This window comes from Eubalaena glacialis, chromosome 1 (assembly GCF_028564815.1).
Source record: "Eubalaena glacialis isolate mEubGla1 chromosome 1, mEubGla1.1.hap2.+ XY, whole genome shotgun sequence".
Classification (NCBI taxonomy): Eukaryota; Metazoa; Chordata; class Mammalia; order Artiodactyla; family Balaenidae; genus Eubalaena; species Eubalaena glacialis.
In genome coordinates, this window is record NC_083716.1 from 232,951,288 (window position 1) to 232,970,560 (window position 19,273).

The window sequence follows — 19,273 nt, forward strand, 5'->3', positions numbered from 1 at the left end:
CAGGAGAGCTGGTTTTGTAATTGTATATTAATTTAAAACTTAGCTGTTGCTTCACTCTTATGTTCTCATGCAGGAAGAGGCCTAAGGGGAATCTTTTTAGAGATTTCTGGCTTAGCCACTTGAACTTTTTTTTTAACTGTTAAAGAAAAGGAGCCTTGTTTGTTTGGACATAATGAACAAATGTGGAAATAATGAACAAATTAATGAATGAACAAATGAATAAATCAGTGAATCTGACAAGAGTCAGATTTCTGTTATCACATTTTCATGAAGTCAGATATTTTAAAACTTTGGGAGTATATTTTTAGAGTCTATATTCTGATTGTGTGAATATCTCTAGTATTTTACTTTGATTTTCTGGGTGGATATTATAATATTCATTGGGGACAGTTATGTTAATTGGAATCTATGACATTATAATGTTTGGAGAAAGATTTCTTTTAATAACTTTTTGTGCATTGTATAAAATGAAGATCTTTCATTAAGCATGATCTTTGTGTGATCTAATTTGAACATTAATCTGGTTTGTTGAAAGCAGGCATCTAATTTGAAACCTCAGAGTTAAACTCAGAAAAAATATTAGACTTCTCAATTATAAGCACATAGAGAAACTGCTAGAAGCTCACTCCATTCAGGTCTCTGCTCAAGTGTCGCTTCATCCAGGAGGCATCCTCCTTAACCACCCTACTGGTAAACTAGCCTCAGTTTCCAGTAACCAGCATTTTCATATTATATATTTTTTTCACTAGCACTTATCACTATTAGACTTTTGATTGTGTACACCGCTGCATCCTTGCCACCTAGAGCAGTGCCTTGTACTGTGAAAGTTACTCCGTACGATTTGTTGAATGAGTAAATTGTTCACCATCTGTCTCCCCACTAGAATGTAGGCCTCATGAGGGTGCGTGGCATGAGGTTGGCCTTCCAGCATTTGTTTGAAAGAATGAAACGAATGTGCTACCAATAGTGATCAAATTCATATACACACACACGTATGTATGATCACATCTTGATTATATGTTTAAATTGCACATAGATTTCTCGTCCAGAAATAGATTATTAGAAGGATATCGTGTTCTAAGTAACACCTAGAACCTACAAAATCTGCTGTCTTTTTTGCTAATGTAGATGGGCAGATTTACATATAGGGTCACCTTTTTTTTTTTCAGTGACTAAATAACACTAGTGTATGTTAATATTGTGCCCATAGAAATCAAAGGGTACTGTCATATGAGTGCCATGTGACTAACTCATTGAATGGATTAGTAGTGGATTCTTTTCTCCTATTTGCTTCACTTTTGTTAAATTGAAAATTTTTGACATATTGTGTAATGCTCATTCTTATTTCTAGTGTAAATGTCTATCAGTTGTGTGCTTTCTATACTGATCTCAGGCCTCAAAATAGAGAATTAAGGGTTTATATTTTTTATGGGAACGTTTTATAAACTCTTGTTCACACTTAATTTTTTTTCTATTTCATCTTACATTCTTGTGGTTTCATTTGGGAACACAGTGACAAACTATGTTGAGTTCTTTTATCATTTCCCAGCATGCTAGTTGGTCCCATGTGATGGACCTTTTGTGAAGCAGTGTGGTACTTCTGGTATTCAGGGCCTTTGTGGGAGAGAGGATGAAAATATACATCAGAAAAATGAGAAGTGGATATAGCATTAATCTTGGGCATCTTGAAGAGCTGGATTGATGGTAAGGTAATCTGTGCATCTGGAAAATAAAGATTCTTTTTCAAACTACATGGTGAGTGTCCAGTGCTTCTGAATGTGCAGTTTTTTCCTTAGGAAAGAAAAATGAAAAAAGAAAAATCTGCACTTTCCCATTTTTCCCTCCAGTGATTTAGCAGAACTTTTCTCTTTTCTTCAGGTAATTAAACCAGAGAGCAATGACAAAGAAACAGAAGGTGCCTATGAGTCAGATCTCCCTGAGGAGCTCTGTGGAAGCCATCTCCTGCAACAGTCCCTGAAGGGCTATAATGACAGTCCTGATGTCATTATAGAGGCTCAGTTTGATGACAGCGACTCAGAAGATGGACATGGCAACACGCAGAATGCTCTGGTTGATGGTGTTAAGAAGCTCTCAGTTTGTGTTCATGAAAAAGGTGAGTACCGGACTGCTCTCCGACGTTTTATTTTAGTAGATTGTTTTAAGTATTGGAATTCTCTCTGTGCTGCAGAATTAATCACAGAATACAGTTGGTATCTTTCCAATTTCTAACCTGTGGCAGCTTTTAGGAAAGGGGGATCTTTGACAGGCTTCCAGCTGCTGTTTGTGAGGAGGGGACAGAAACGCTGCTGGTGATTTGTGTGGTCAGTGGTTGCTGTTGTCATCTCCTAATGGGTTTTGCATTGTGTTGATAGCTAACCTTGAAATTTCCTGTGATGAGCCCAATGCCACCCTGTGGTTGATATGAACATAATTAAACCAAACTAAAATCCTTACAAAAAAAGCACTCTTTTTACCCTGGAGTTTGCTTTAATTTTAACTCGGTACATTTTGTCCTTAGTGGTGAATAGATCACCTTAAATTTGATAAGTAGATTATCTTTACAAAGTGTTTTGATTGTAAGCTTTTAAAAAAGCCAGTCTTATTTTCTCTGATCAAAATTTAAGCCATGGGTCCCCTGGATACTGAAAAAAGCAATTGCAAACACATAGGTGAAGAGCTGTGACCAAGGGCCCTACCTGACTGCACTCTGGGAAACTTAAGGGAAAGTAGCAATGAAAATAGGAATATTTCAATGTATAGATTTCTAGGAGGTTTTAAGTGCAGGGAATATGTTTTCTAGCCAGATTGATTTTTATGTATGTTATGAAATGGAAAATATTGACCTGGTTAGGCCAACTAGATTATGAGGGTTTTTTTATCAGGAAGAAGTTTCTGGCACAGTCCCCACGAAAGGCTAGAAGAAATGCCAGAAGATTACTAAAGGAGGATGTGCAGCAGACACCCTGTGATAGGGACTGGTGAGCACAGTTCTCTGACATCCTGAAGAAAGCTGGAGGTGATTTCAGGAAGTGACTGCATAAGGATCACCCTGTGTCTTCACTGCTGATGAGGTGGTGATCTCGGGCAGCGAGCACTTTCTAAAAGCATGTGTCGCTTTCTGGTGCCAAGTACTACTCATTCAGAAGGACTTCCCGACTTTGAAATTCTGTCTGAATGAAGAGGCTACTGCTTCCTCACTGCCCCACCAGGGGTGCTGACCTGAGGGCACCCAGGTTCCTTTTGTTTTTGTGGCCTGCTTAGATAACTAGTGGTTCCACTGTTCAGGGCCCAGCCAATTTCATTTGGATGTTATTCCTTGAAAATTCCTTCTTCTGATGTTTCTTCTTTCTTCCTTTAAAAACAGTTTAATAACCAGGACCCTAAATAGCCAAATCCTCATCTGCAAGGTCACCAAGGGAGAGAGATACTTGAAGGACAAAGCCAGGGGAAGGAGTACTTTAAAACTTACTGGGTATTTGGCCCAAAACTACTTTGTGGAAACCTAGCTCAGGTGACTGAACTTGGAAGACCTCAGCAGCCTCTTTTCCTCTAGGTTCCAAGTTGAAGGGATGAGATGCTTCAGTTTCTCATTAGTGATTGGTACCAATACAAGGGCAAGGAAATATTGACGGATGGAAGTGATGGCAGAATTGATGCCCGGGGTGGATATTAATAATTCACTTTATCCTTTGTTTGGGAAATTCTGATGCCAGACATACTTTTTTTTTTTTTAACATCTTTATTGGAGTATAATTGCTTTACAATGGTGTGTTAGTTTCTTTATAACAAAGTGAATCAGTTATACATATACATATGTTCCCATATCTCTTCCCTCTTGCATCTCCCTCCCTCCCGCCCTCCCTATCCCACCCCTCTAGGTGGTCACAAAGCACAGAGCTGATCTCCCTGTGCTATGCGGTTGCTTCCCACTAGCTAGCTATTTTACGTTTGGTAGTGTATATATGTCCATGCCACTCTCTCTCTTTGTCACATCTTACCCTTCCCCCTCCCCATATCCTCAAGTCCATTCTCTAGTAGGTCTGTGTCTTTATTCCCGTCTTGCCACTAGGTTCTTCATGACCTTTCAGACATACTCTTGATTTGTCCTCTATTGTAATTTTCCTCCATCTCTGTTGCAAGTAAGTGTCATTGAGTGCTTTACAAGTCCACCGTATGCAGTTTTTTTCCTTACTGTTTTTACGGTCTTCGTATCCTATTGTTATTTATATTGCTTCCTTACTGGCCCTGACTGAGGGAACAGCCTTAATCCTTCCCTCAGTATCTGGTACCAATTTCTCTTTCCTGCTAGCCTCTAAATAGAGAGTTTTGAAACCACATGGCTGTTTCTCATTTCTTGCCCTCTTGATATTTAGGAAAATTGCAATTTGCTCTTTTAAAAATCATGGTGTTTTTAAGGATATTTCAACCAGCTTCTCTTCTCTGGATAGTATAAAATCTGGTTACAGTTAGGATGTTAGTACTTTTTGCACCATTTAAGGGTTTGAAATTTGTTATTGAAACAAACCATAACCTTAAGAACATCATAAACTTTTCCTAAGACTTCTAGAAAGGTTCTTTGCTTTGTGTTGTAATTGCAAATGGATTATTAATCCTGGTTCACACCTGTGTGCAAAAGAGTGCTTTTTGTTTGAATATCATGTTTTTTTTACCCAAAGCAAACATGACATATTACATGTGTATACTTAGTATATCCCTTTTTGCCCGGGAAACATTCATATCTTTACCATAACTACCAATTTCTCTGGTAATTGAGCAGGTAACCCCAGCTGTATGCAGCAAGTGCGTATCATTGCATTCAGAGAAGAGTTTCTCTGGGCATCTCAGACCTACACAATAGTTTCTTCTAGGAAGACAACATGGATCTGGATCATCCTCAGCCCTTGAGAGAATAGGCCAAAGACCTGGGCCCCTTTTGTAGGTCCAGTCCCACAGCCTCCCGAGGCTGAGCTTTTACCACTTCCCAGGCAATGGCATTATTGTCAGCATAGAAAACTGCCATCTGTGTCAAGACTGGGGACAACCCAAATAAATATTCTTTGGTATCAAGTATTTGAGTAACGATTACCTGGTTAGCAAACTCCAAAGGATAAAAAACATCATGACTAATTGGTACAGTAGCTCTTTATCATACATCTTTGGGAACTTTAAGAACAGTTTTGGCCTCTGAGTCTTGGCGATGGTGACTTAATCAGGTTGTGATGTACTTTTCCTGTTCTCTACCTTAGTAGGGTCTGTCAGAGATCTTGTTCAGCTTTCTGGTCTGGAGACAAGCTTCTGCCAGTACCCTGATGACTGAACATGGGTTTGAATGTAGAGTCGGTGACCCTCTCAGTTCTCTCTTTTGTCTCTGGCCACCTTCAACTCTTTTTTGAAGGGAGAATCCACATGGAATCCTTGTTCCCTTCCGAGGTTTGAATCGATCTATTACTGCGCCTCCTGGGGCCTGCCCAAGTCAACCTTAGGAGTCAGGAAGAGCCCTTTTTTCACACTTAAAATTCATCTCCTTCCAGCGACAGGCCTATTCATTGCCTAGGTTTAAGCTCTCTTTCCTTGGATAAAAAGTAACCGTATTTCCCTTTGGCTGAGAAAAGCAGATCCATATGATTATTCTCCTGTGATACTTTGGGGTTACTGAAATGCCAAGAGCCCTTACTCCTGCTGTCTAGAAACCCTTCTTTCTCAGAGCTAATTTTTTTCATTTCCTTTCTGCTAGTGTTTCCAGATTCTGAGATCAAATCTTTCTTATCTTTTTGTTTCCTAGCTCTCCACTGTGTATAATGATGATTAATATAATTAGAAGACAGTTATGTTTACTTCAGAAATTATATTAAAAATTAAATATAAGGCAGTTTCCCATCAACCACAATTTTTGGACAATGTTTTGTGCTAGTGTTTTAAAGTATTTGTTTAAAAAAAAGAGTAAAGCCTTGTCCAGACCTATGTTAGAAGGATACAGTGGGAATTTTTGCTTCCCTGTCTTTTATTTATTTATTTATTTTTATAAATTTATTTATTTATTTTTAGCTGCATTGGGTCTTCGTTGCTGCACGCGGGCTTTCTCTAGTTGTGGCGAGCGGGGGCTGCTCTTTGTTGTGGTGCGCGGGCTTCTCGTTGCAGAGCACAGGCTCTAGGCGTGCAGGCTTCAGTAGTTGTGGCATGTGGGCTCAGTAGTCGTGGCTCGCAGGCTCTAGAGCGCAGGCTCAGTAGTTGTGGCTCACAGGCTTAGTTGGTCCGTGGCATATGGGATTTTCCCGGACCAGGGTTCGAACCCGTGTCCCCTGCATTGGCAGGCGGATTCTAAACCACTGCGCCACCAGGGAAGCCCTTCCCTGTCTTTTTTTTTTTACTTCTCAATACAGTTTATTAGGCCAGTATTACCCAGATAGCAAAACCAGACAAACACAGTATAAGAAAGGAAAACTACAGGCCAACATCCCCCATGAACACAGACGCAAAAATCATCAACAACACACTAGCAAATATAATTCTGCAATACATAAAAAGAATTGTACACCATGGCCAAGTAAGGTCTATTCCAGAGATGCAAGGTTGGCTTAATATTTGAAAATCAACCAATGTGATCCACAGTGCTAGGGGCCTTCAAAGAGAGAATAGGGTCTGTCAGGAATGCGGCAACCATGAGTTCCATATTCTAGGCACCATTCTGCAAACTTGCAAGCGCGGTAGAGGTACTTTTTATCCCGTGTGAGGTGGTAAAGGGAAAGGAAAGAGTAGCCGTTCCCAGCGGTCCCATGGCAGATCCCATAGCCCTTCCACAGCAAACCTCACTGCCAAATCACATCGCTGCACTCCATGGCATCCTTCAAGTACTTCTCCTCCTTAAAAACCTTGTACACCTGCATGAGCATGTGGATGACACCGGGGGCCCCGTGACACCAGTGCACCAGTCGGTCTGTCTCATTGCTTAGGGATGACGGATAATTCCCAGATCGGACTCTTTTGTGGCGCATATAGTCAATACTAGGTTTCACCATTTCTGTCAAGGTTTCTTGGTCCACTTTTGCTGCCGGCTGCATTAACATGTAGTAGATTCCGGCCATGCCATGGGCTGCTCCAACATACTGCTTCCTGTGCCACTGATACAACAGGGGACAGCGCTCGGCCTTCTTTTCTTCCCTTGACAAAGCCTTGCCCGATTCAATAATAGCATCGACTACCTCTTTGACAGCTGACCCACACACGGCGCCCGGCCCCATCTCCGTGCTCACGTAGAGTAAGGCATACAGATAGCCTGCCCGGCCCTGAAGCAGCTCGTCGGGAAGGTCTGAATCTCGGCAGAAGATGGCTCTCTGGAGTTGCAAAAGTTTTGTGATGCATTCCTGGGACTCGCAATCACTTTTGAGTTTATGATATACCACAGCTCCGATGGCCAAGGGCGCAGCATCTCCACAGAGAAAAGTGACCCTCCGGCCATTCAGATTCCGAAGTGTTCTCTTTACGTAATCCAGGGATCTGAGCAGATAGGTCTGGTCACATGTGACCCGGTACAACTGCAGGTACAAAAGGGCTATGCCTGTCCAACCAGTATAAGCAGAGCAATCGTGTGGATCCGCTGTCTTCAGCCCTTCTTCCATTTGCTGTAGAAGATCTTTAATTTTGGTCTGGATCCGCCTTGTGAAATTATTAATAATCTTCCCATCGCTGTGGAAGGGGAGGCCGAGCTCATCACGAGTGAGCTGGGGGCGAGCACATGGCGGCTCCTCGGCCGGCACGTCCGGGAAGGGGTTGGGGAACGCCTGCTCTTCCATATCCACGTCCCCGCCCAACTGCAACTTAAGCCTCCGGGACATCCCTTCCCTGTCTTTTAGACTGAGTGGCTAATGCATTCATATCACGTGTGATTCAGGTAGAGACAGATGGTCAGGACCTCCAATGTCTAAGACCCAAATCCTGTGCTAGACCAGCTGTTCCTCCCTGTGAAGTCCATTATGGTTTATTACAGGATATTGAATATAGTTCCCTGGGCTAATACAACAGGACCTTGTTGTTTATCCATTCTGTATAAAATAGTTTGCATCTGCTAATCCCAAACTCCCAATCCTTCCCTCCCCCACCCCACCTCGCCCTTGGCAACCACAAGTCTGTTCTTTATGTCTGTGAGTCTGTTTCGTGGAAGTTCATTTATGTCATACTTTAGATTCCACATATAAATGATATCATATGGTATTTGTCTTTCTCTTTCTGATTTACTTCACTTAGTATGATAATCCCTAGGTCCATCATGTTGCTGCAAATGGCATTATTTCACTCTTTTTTATGTCTGAGTAGTATTCCATTGTGTGTGTATGTGTGTGTGTATACCACATCTTTTTTATCCATTCATCTGTCGATGGACATTTAGGTTGCTTCCATGTCTTGGCTATTGTAAATAGTGCTGCTATGAAAATAGAGGTGTATGTATCTTTTTGAATTATAGTTTTGTCTGGATATATGCTCAGGAATGGGATTGCTGGATCATATGGCAACTCTTTCAGTTTTTTAAGGAACCTCCATACTGTTTTCCATTGCAGCTGCACCAATTTACATTCCCACCAACAGTGTAGGAGGGTTCCCTTTTCTCCACACCCATGAAGCTTCTTTTACCTTCTCATTCCTGCCAATAGTTAGAATTATTCAGCTTTCTAGTTTTTTATACTCTAGAGATTAAGTTCTGTAAATTGCCTTTTCATATTGTTTGCCCATTGTTCCATCATGGTTACTGTTCTATTGTTGATTTGCAGGCAATTCTTATCTATTCTCTATAATAATCCCTTTTCCATTTTAGGCATCACAAATATCTTCTACCATTCTGTCCTTTAGTCATTTGTCTATTAACTTTACGGTGTTTTTCATTGAACAAAAAATTCTTAATTTTTCTGTGATAAAATTAATCATATACTTTATGGGTTTTTTTTAGTTTTTTGCATATTCCTAGGTCACGTAGATGTTTTCTCGTACAGTCTTTTATTAACTCCACAGTTTTGCCTTTTGCTGAACTTCATAAAGCTGATTCTTTATTGATTGAGAGTATCATTTGGTTTCTCTCCTTTAAATCTATTTTTGTTATTGAACCATCCTCGAATTCCTAGGATAAATCCTACTTAATCCCAATATATTATTATTTTTTAAGTACAATATTGGATTTACTTAGGTAATATACAGTGTAGGATTTTTTTGTATCATGTTATATGGACCTATCATTTTCTTATCATTATCTGGTTTTTACAGTCAAGATTATATTAGCTTCATAAAATGTCCTGGTCAGTTTTTTTTTTTTTTTTTAATTTTTATTGGAGTATAGTTGCTTTACAATGTTGTGTTAGTTTCTGCTGTACAGCAAAGTGAATCAGTTATACGTATACGTTTATCCCCTCTTTTTTAGATTTCCTTCCCATTTAGGTCACCACAGAGCATTGAGTTGAGTTCCCTGTGCTGTACAGTAGGTTCTCATTAGTTATCTATTTTATACATAGTAGTGTATATATGTCAATCCCAATCTCCCAATTCATCCCACCACCCCCCTTTCCCCTTGATATCCATAAGTTTGTTCTCTACATCTGTGTCTCTATTTCTGCTTTGCAAATAAGTTCGTCTGTACTGACTGTTCACTATTTTCCCAGAATAGCTTGTATAAGACAGGAATTACATTGTAAAGCATACTCCAATAAAAATTAATTTAAAAAAAACAGGAATTAAGTGTTCCTTAAAATTTGGTAGAACTCATTGTAAAATTTTCTGCACCTGCTGTTTTTCAGAAGGCAAGATCTTTGCTCTTTCAGTCTCTTTTATACTGATTGGTCTGTTCAGCCTCTCTTTTTGATGCCAATTTTGGCATAACTTAAGGGGAATTTATCCATTTGAATTTACGATCACATAGATATTCCTAATACTCATTAATATTCTTTAATTATTAAAAAAACTCCTTGTGTCGGTACTATCGCCTCCCTTTTCATTCTGTATTTTAATTGTTTGACTCTTCTCTCTTTTTTCTTAACTCTTGCTTGCCAAAGATCTATCTTATTAATCTTTTCAAGGAACATGATTTTTGGTTGTGTTATTTTTCTGTTTATTGTTAATGATGTTGTTCTGTATATCATTGATATTTGCCCTTATCTTAGTTATTTATTCCTTACTTGGGGGGGTTATTTTTTTGCCCTTTCCCCAGCTTCTTGAGTTGAATACGTCTTTTCAACTTCTCTTGTTTCCTTTGAAATATTTTTAAAGCTATAAAATTCCCTCTAAATACTTCTTTTGCCATATCTAGGATATACCTAGATATATTTTTGTATACATGCATACCCATATATGTATTTACACATAATAATCACTGATACTTATTGAACATTTACTGCATGCTAGGCCCTAAGTACTTTATCATTATTCCTCATGATATTTAATTATTTAATTCTTACAGCATATCCAGTATGTGTTCTGCCTATGTTCTCTTCTAGGAGTTTTATGGTTTTGGATCTTACCTTTAGGTCTTCAATCCATTTTGAGTTTATTTTTGTATATGGTTTGAGGAAGTGTTGTCATGTCATTCTTTTACATGTGGCTGTCCAGTGTTCCCAGCACTACTTACTAAAGAGACTGTCTTTTATCCATTGTATATTCTTGCCTCCTTTATCATAGATTAATTGATCATAGGTACATGGGTTTACTTCTGAGCTCTCTGTTCTGTTCCATTGAGCTATATGTCTGTTTTTGTGCCAGTACCGTGCTGTTTTGATTACTGTAGATTTGTAGTATAGTCTGAAGTCAGCGAGGGTGGTACCTTCAGCTTTATTCTTTTTTCTCAAGATTGCTTTGGCAATTCAGGGTCTTCAAGTCTGTGGTTCCATATACAATTTAGGATTATTTGTTTTAGTTCTGTGAAAAATGTCATGGGTATTTTAATAGGAATTGCATTAAATCTGTAGATTACTTTGGGTAGTATGGCCATTTTAACAATACTAATTCTTCCAATCCAAGAGCATGGAATATCTTTTCATTTCTTTGTATCATCTTCTACTTTCCTTCATCAGTGTTTTATAGTTTTCACAGTATAGGTCTTTAATCTCTTTGTTTAAGTTTATTCCTAGATATTTTATTCTTTTTGATGAGATTTTGAATGGGATTGGCATTTTTTTTCTTTCACTTTCTGATAGTTTATTATTCGAATATAGAAAACCAACAGATTTCTGTATATTAATCTTGTATCCTCTAACATTACTGAATTCATTTATTAGCTGTAATAGTTTTTTTTTTTTTTTTTGAGACATTAGAGTTTTCTATATATAGTATCAGTATCATCTGCAAATAGTGACAATTTTACTTCTTCCCTTCCAATTTGGATGCCTTTTGTTTCTCTTTCTTGTCTGATTGCTGTGGCCAGGACTTCCAATACTGTGTTAAATAGAAGTGGCGAGAGTGGGCATACTTGTCTTGTTCCTGATTTTAGAGGAAAGGCTGTCAGCTTTTCACCATTGGGTATGATGTTAGCTGTGAATTTGTCATAAAAGGCCTTTATTATGTCGATATATGTTCCCTCTCTACCACCTTTGATGAGAGTTTTTATCATGAATGGATATGGAATTTCATCAACTACTTTTTCTGTGTCTATTAAGATGATCATGTGATTTTTATCATTTTTGTTAATGTGCTGTACCACATTGATTGATTTGCAAATATTGAACCATCCTTGTGTCCTTGGAATACATCCCACTTGATTATGCTGTATGATCCTTTGTATATATTGTTGGATTTGGTTTGCTAATATTTTGTTGAGAATTTTTGCATCTATATTCATCAAAGATACTGGCTTGTAATTTTTTTTTTTTTCTTTGTAGTGTCTTTGGTTTTGGTATCAGGGTAATGGTGGCCTCACTGAGTGAATTTGGGAGTGCTCTGTCCTCTTCAATTTTTGGAATAGTTTGAGGAGGATAGGTATTAGCACTTCTTCATATGTTTGGTAGAATTCCCCTATGAAGCCATCCAGTCCTGGGCTTTTGTTGGCTGTAAATTTTTTAAATTACAAATTCAATTTCACTACTAGTGATCAGTCTGTTCAAATTGTCTGTTTGTTCTTGATTTAGTCTTGGCAGGTTGTATGTTTTTAGAAATTTGTCCATTTCTTCTAGGTTATCCAATTTGTTGGTGTATAACTGTTTGTAGTATTTCCTTATGATTTTTTGTATCTCTGTGGTATTGGTTGTTATTGCTCCTCTTTCATTTCTAATTTTGTTTATTTGGGTTATTTCTCATTTCTTCTTGGTGGGTCTGGCTAGAGGGTTATCAATTTTGTTTGTGTTTTCAGAAAACTACCTCTTGGTTTCATTGATCTTTTCTGTTGTTTTTTTGGTCTCTATTTTATTTCCTCTCATCTTTATTATTTCTTTCCCACTGCTGACTTTGGGTTTTGTTTGTTCTTCTTTTTAGATGGTAGGTTAGGTTGTTTATTTCAGATTATTCTTGTTTCTTGAGGAAGGCCTGTATCACTATAAACTTCCCTCTTAGAACTGCTTTTGCTGCATCCCATAGAGTTTGTGTTTCCGTTTTCATTTGTCTTGAGGTATTTTCTGATTTCCCCATTGACCCATGTTGTTTAGTCTTTACATGTTTGTGCTTTTCCCATTTTTCTTTCTGTAATTGACTTCTAGTTTCATACTGTTGTGGTTGGGAAAAATGCTTGATGTAATTTCTATGCTCTTAAATTTGTTGAGACTTGTTTTGTGGCATAGCATGTGATTTATCCTGGAGAGTATTCCTTGTGTTCTTGAAAAGAATGTGTATTCTGCTGCAAACAACTTTATTTAAACCTGTGATTCTCAAGTTATTTGGTCTCAGGACACTTCTGTGTGCTTAAGAATTATTGAAGACTCCAAAATGCTTTTGTGTATGTAGGTTATATCTATCAATATTTCTGTATTTAAAATTAAAACAAAGAAAGCTTTAAAATATTGCAAAATAAGTGTACTTACTTCTAGTTGTGTTTCTGTGTACATTTAAGGAAAACTTCAGATTTTAAAATAATGATTTATTGGGCATTAGTGAGGTTGATGATTTATAGTAGATAAAACCATAGTCAAAATACTGAGGAGAAAAATGGAATTAACTTCTAAAATATACTTGTTTGTACTTTAAATTGATAATCTTAGAAAATTCTAGAAAACACACGAATACATAAGCACACATTCTATTGGTCATTAGAGCAGGGGTTAGCAAAGGTATTCTGTAAAGGACCACATAGTAAATATTTCCAGCTTTGTGGGATACACCAGAGGTAGAGACTTCTGTGTCACAACTACTCAACTCTGTTTTTGTAGCCTGAAAGTGGCTGTAGAGAATATGTAAATGAGTGGACATAGCTGGATTTGGCCTGTGGGCCAGTTTAGTTTGCTGACCTCTACTTTACAGACATGAGAAAATGAGAGTGAAAGGGACAAATAATGTCTTAGTATCATTATGAAAAGAGTCTTGACCTTGTGGGCCTTTGGCAGGATCTCAAACCACACTTGGAGAACCACTGGTTTAAGCTACTGAAATTGATAGTTGATGCTGAACAAGACTTTAATGAATGTTTTAATTATTTACTGTTAGGAAATGCAACACTTCTTCAGTTCCTTAGCTTCTTGTGGTTACTGGATTGGTTTTTTGCCCATGTAGTGCTAATTAAAATAATTTAGGTAAAAATCTGTTGCCTCAATTTTTGCTCAATTGTGGGGTCTTTTTTGGGAACTGTTTGTGCCCCATTTTGCTGTTTTGACTATAGTATGGTCTATGTATGTCTTAGTTCATCAAACCTATTCACAATGTGAATTTTGAATCTTACATCTTCTTAATGTTTAATAGTTTATATATAGCATTATTGCACATTAGAAAAAACTTGAGTATTAGAAAAAAAACAATGAGTATTTTGTGTTCTTTAGTATTAATTTGAAAGGAAATTTTTTCCAGCAATTTCCTACATGTAATTGTTGATATATAAGAAAGCTATTGGGGTTGTTTTGTGTATCTTTAAACTGGATACCTTAATGAATGCTCTTATTATTTCCAATAATTTTCTAGTGGCTTTGATTTTCTAGGTATAAAACAATTTTATCTGCAAATAATAATTTTGCCCCTAACTTTCTAATTTGTGCTCCTCATTTATTACCTCATTTCATTGGCCATTGCTTTAGGAACTGTATTACATAATAGTGGTGATTGCCTTCTTCTGGACTTTAATAGGAATGCTTCCAATATTAAACCCTCAAGCGCAGTGCTGGTTGTTGGCTTCAGACCTAGTTAACCAAGTGTCCTTTTTCTTTTTTAACTAAAAGTTTCTATTGGGAATGGATATTGAATTTTTCTTTCAAGTGCCTTCTGAGCTTCTTTCAAGATTTCGTTTTTTTTCCCCTTTGGCTTGTTTACTTGATGACACGTAACATTGAATAATTCTTGCATCCCTCATACAGTCATGACTCTCATTTGGTCATGGTGTATAGCATGTTTTAACATGTAACTCAGTTCTGTTTGCTAATAATTATTTATGATTTTTGGATTTAAAATACAAAATGTGAGATTTGTCTGCAGTTTCTTCTTATTGTGCTGTCTTTTTTGTGTTTTGGTATCAGGCTCTATTAACTTTTTGGGAAGAACTGGGGAGCCTTTCTTTTTCTCACTGCTTTGGAGCAGTCAGAATAGCATTGAGAATGATCAAGCATTCTCAATACTTGAAGCATTTAAAGAACTCATGGTTGGAACATGGGTTAGGGCTTTCTTTAGCTGGCAACTTTCTCCATGTGTAATGATTATTCGTTTCTGTAGGGTTTTTTCCCTCTTCTTGCGTTAATTTGATAATGCAAAATTAAAATTATATTTCCCAGGAAAATCATACATTTTAGCCACCTATTCTAATATTTTAGAATCGAGTTGTACAAAGTTTTTTCAATTAATTTTCTCTGCATCTATAATCAAACCTTTCAGTTTTCCCCTCATTTTTTATTACACTAGGAAGTGACTTGTCTGTTTAATTTTTAGTACAAATGTATTTCTACTATTTTTATTTATTGTAAGTAATCTCTACCTTCATCTTGTATTCCTAAGGACTTTCTTTTAAACATGTTAAGTCTGAGGTGGTCATGTATAGTTGGAAATGTAGGTTGAAGTTCATGTCAGAGGTTGGATTGGAAATGTAGTTTAAAGCGTCATCGGCATCTATTTAGGCCCTTGAAGAACCCCTCTATTCTAAGAGTTTCTTTAAGGGACTGTCAGAGGACGGGGGCCTACCTGTTCTCTTCTGCCATCTGAGTTTCCCTCCTTGAAGGCAATAAATATTATCACACTATTCCCTGCCCTACACCCTCTATAAGAAACAGAAACTCTTGTGGTTTTAAAAATCTTTTGTGTGTGTGATAAAATATATATAGCACCAAATTTGTCTTTTTAACCATTTCTAAGTTTACAATTCAGTCCCATTAATTACATTCATGATGTTGCACAGCCATTACTGTTATCTAGTACTATTCCCACACTTTTTATTATCATGCTAAACAGAAACTCTATAACCATTAAACAACTCCCCATTTCACCCACCCCAGCCTCTGCTAACCACTAATCTACTTCCTCTCTATAAATTGTCTCTTCTTGATATGTCATATAAGTGGAGTCATACAATATTCCTCCTTTTGTGTCTGGCTTATTTCATTTAGCATAATGTTTTCAAGGTTCATCTATGTTGTAGCATGTGTCAGAATGTCATTCCTTTTCATAACAGTAGTATTTCATTATATTGAATATACCACATTTTGTTTATCCATTCATGTAGATGGGCACTGGTTTGTTTCCACCTTTTGGCTATTGAATAGTGAGTAATGCTGAAATGAACATTGGTGAGCAAGTATCTGAGTTCCTGTCTTCAATTCAGTTGAAATTATACCCAGGAGTAGAATTGCTGGGTCATATACTTAGCTGTTTGAGAAATGTGGGTGTTTTTAAAGGAATTTTTAAATTGTTAAATACATAGTTATTAGAAGGGTTAACAGAGATAGAAAACCATCATGAATTATAACAGTCTTGAAATAATAATATTTGTTCTTTACTGAAATATGATCGGAGCTTGTCCAGTTCTTTCTCTGGCTTGTCATTTTCACCTCCTCTTCTCATTTTTTATCATTGAGTCAGTCCTACCTATTTTCTCTTTGATGTATCAACAGACCTATGGAGCTTGGGTTTCAGAACATTTTTCTAACATTACAAGTAATTTATTTTATAGAATATACTCTGCCCCAATCCATTCCTTACAGCACCTAGGAATAGACATGCCTGTCAGCCTTCTTGCTAGTACTTTAACACCAAATTATTGGAATAGAAATTTAAATAAAAGCAAATAATCTATATTAAATGTAGTTCATGCTGTTACCTGGAAACAGAAGTTCCCAGGCCTCTAGTATGTCTGTCACTCTGTGTGCCTGCCCTTCTCCTCAGTAGAGGTGAATGAAGACTTGAAGGTCTCTGGAGCCACCCCCCCTGCCCCCGGTTCTTTTAGCATCTTTTGCAGTATTGCACTCCTGATATCTCTTGCTTGCTGTCCACTTTTAGCTTTATACTTGGCTCCCTGAATTACTTAATAATCTACTTTTGGGGGGCTTACTGGTAATAAAAATGTAGATCAGCATCTTTGTGTGATGGTATCATTTTCTTCTTATTTCCAGTCACCCTTGGAATCTTTCTTCCAAGTCTGTCTACTCATCCCTCTCTCTGGTACTTTCCAGGTCAGGCTAGTCCATGCTAGTGACGAGGGTCATATCTGTTTACAGTTGCATTACTATAGAAATCATAAAATTCTGGACCTACATGAGTCCTACAAGATCAAGTACTCTCCTTGACATGTGTTAGTCACCCCTCGGGGCTTCCAGTGGAGAACTTCACATTATTTATAAATATTTCATGACACTAAATGAAAATAGTTCATTTGCTTTAAGACTGCAAGGTCAACTTATTTTACTTTTGATACAAATGATACTAGCCTACCATGGTAACATTGACTTTTCTTGCTGATCAGAGGCTCTAATTAACAGTTGTATGTTTTTGATTAAAAAACAGGGTAACAAATTAATTTTTGATGCAGTTAAGTTACTAAAAATACTTCAAAGTGTGAGATCTTAGGCAAAAATTAATTTTAAAAAATGTATTTTAAAAAATTCTGCTCTGATTAAAAGGTTAGAAACAACTGATCTAGTTCACCCCTTTTTTTTTTTACAGACGAGGAAACTGAGACTCAGAGAAGTTACTTGGCATGTCCAGTGTCCCACAGGAAGTTAGTGAGTTTGTAAAAGAAAAACACCTTGTACCTCAAATAACAACAGACAGTTTCTACAAATGGGTTATATTTTTTGAAGAGGAGATCATGCCAGATCAATTTAATTTCTTTCTAAAAGAATATGTTGAGTATTGTTCATTGCCCATCTAGAGTCTATTTCCCTCTTTCCCTTTCCTATATGCACCTAGATTTTCATCTGGACGTCTGCCCCTTCCCCAGATTCCTGGGACTTTGAACTAAGTTGACCCCAGCTGCCAAGTTTTGGTTGCCTTATACCAGTTACTTGGTTACCTTATGCCAGTAGAACTTTCTATGTAGCCACTTAGTCACATGTGGCTGTTGAGCACTTGAAATATGTGACTGAAAAACTGAATTTTTAATTATATTTAATTTTAATTAATTTTATTTTAAATAGCTACATTTGGTTTGTGGCTACTGCATTGGATGTTGCAGCTTCAAACCATTTCCTCTTCTCATAGGCACATGACCTAAGCAGTCTAATCAGGGTGACTCCTGCTTAGAATTCTGGGATTAAGTAGTTTCCTGATGGATGTGAACATGAAACATTTATCCCTGATTGATACTAGAAGCTATCCTATGACTAGCCAAGTGCTGTGGATAGAGGAGTGGAGAAGCAGAAAAAAATCTGGGCCCCTACAACCATTAGAGGGCTGGGCCCTGGATCAACTGACCTTGAAGCCTGTCTTCCTTCTGGACTTCTAATTGCATTAGCCAGTGATTCACCTTTGAGATATAAGCCAGTTTGTGTTGAATGTTCTGTCATCTCAACTAAGGGCATCCAAGGAGATACAGAGGGAGTGGCAAGCCAGGCATTCTGCCACTTACTAGGAAGAGAAAGATGAATGAAGAGTAAAATCCAGATGCTTGTCCTTGAGGTGAAATTATTCCATAAGAGGAGATACAGTAACAGACGTGTGTTCTGGATCTTGACTGCCTTAGTCCCCTTCCATGGGAATTGCCTTTACTAATGTGGTAAATGCAGTGTGCCCCGTCCCCAGGACGTTAGTTGGATCATGAGTAGACCCCTGACCTAAGAAACATCAATACATTGACTGGCTAGTGACCCATTAGATTTTTTTCTCCACAGCTTGAGGACTCTGGGGTAACAGTGTCATGTGGAGTGAGGGCTGGAGACAAAGTCATTAGGGAACAGAGGCTTCTAGAAACCACAAACAGTGCACAAAGAGAAGAGGAACAGATTTGCAGAGGGAGGGAGGGACCATTCAAAGAGGAAGGGGGAGAAGGTGAGAGGAGGAGGAAGAGGGAGAGAAAATAAGACAATTTGCTCTCTAGGCCTTGAAGGATGAGTAGTTTTCCAGGCGAAGAAGGGTCAGAAATATTCTTGGCATGAACAGGGGCACAGAGGTGGATAGTAGGTAGAATAATATCTACAGTGGGAAGAGTGCAGTATGCATGGTGGGGAGTCTGGAGGGGAGGCTAGAAAAATAGGCTGTGGTGAAGTTTTGTCCAGTTATCTGTGGCTGCTAAGAGATCTGGGTAATGGGAAGTCACCCAAGGTTGTTAAGGAAAGGAGACTGATTGTTAGGAAGAGGGGAGAAATTGGGGCATGGCAGGGGACCAGTTAAGATGCTTGAAGACCTGACTGAGAGCAATGGCAGCTGGAATGCAGAAGAAGGGATAGGTAGGCAAGATATTTCAGAACTAGAATCGTCAGAGTTCGATGGTAGATCAGATATGGGACTTAAGACAGAAGAACGTTCAAGGATGAGATTAACTTGATATCTAGTTTAGCAACTGCATTGGTGTTGACATTCTTAAATGAGAAAAATAAGACCAGGTATGAGATGGACTATGAATCTGGGTTCTGATTATATGTTGAATTTGAGTTACATGGGGGACACTCAAGTTGTAACATCCAGTGGGCGATTGGAAATAGAAATATCGACCCAGAGGAGGGATGGTGAGAGTTATAGATCTGAATATTATCAG

General features: G+C 37.9%; 2 protein-coding genes across 9 annotated transcripts in view; one reads left to right on the forward strand and one right to left on the reverse strand.

Moving 5' to 3' along the window:
• The window catches only part of DIS3L2 (DIS3 like 3'-5' exoribonuclease 2), a 378,405-nt gene that overhangs the window by 127,629 nt on the left and 231,503 nt on the right, over nt 1-19,273 (forward strand). For 7 of the 8 annotated variants that reach the window (XR_009700788.1, XM_061188488.1, XM_061188515.1 and 4 more), the window contains exon 6: nt 1,879-2,113. Coding sequence is in view for 7 of the 8 variants with exons in the window: in XM_061188488.1 (XP_061044471.1) it covers nt 1,879-2,113 (235 nt within the window). In the remaining variant the exon portion in view is untranslated. Of the gene's footprint in view, nt 1-1,878; nt 2,114-17,244; nt 17,304-19,273 lie in introns of all 8 variants that reach the window. The other variant, XM_061188495.1, reaches the window with a different exon arrangement.
• Nucleotides 6,612-7,832, reverse strand: LOC133084105 (lanC-like protein 2). The gene is given in 1 exon segment (XM_061180234.1): nt 6,612-7,832. A coding segment is annotated over 1 exon segment (1,221 nt).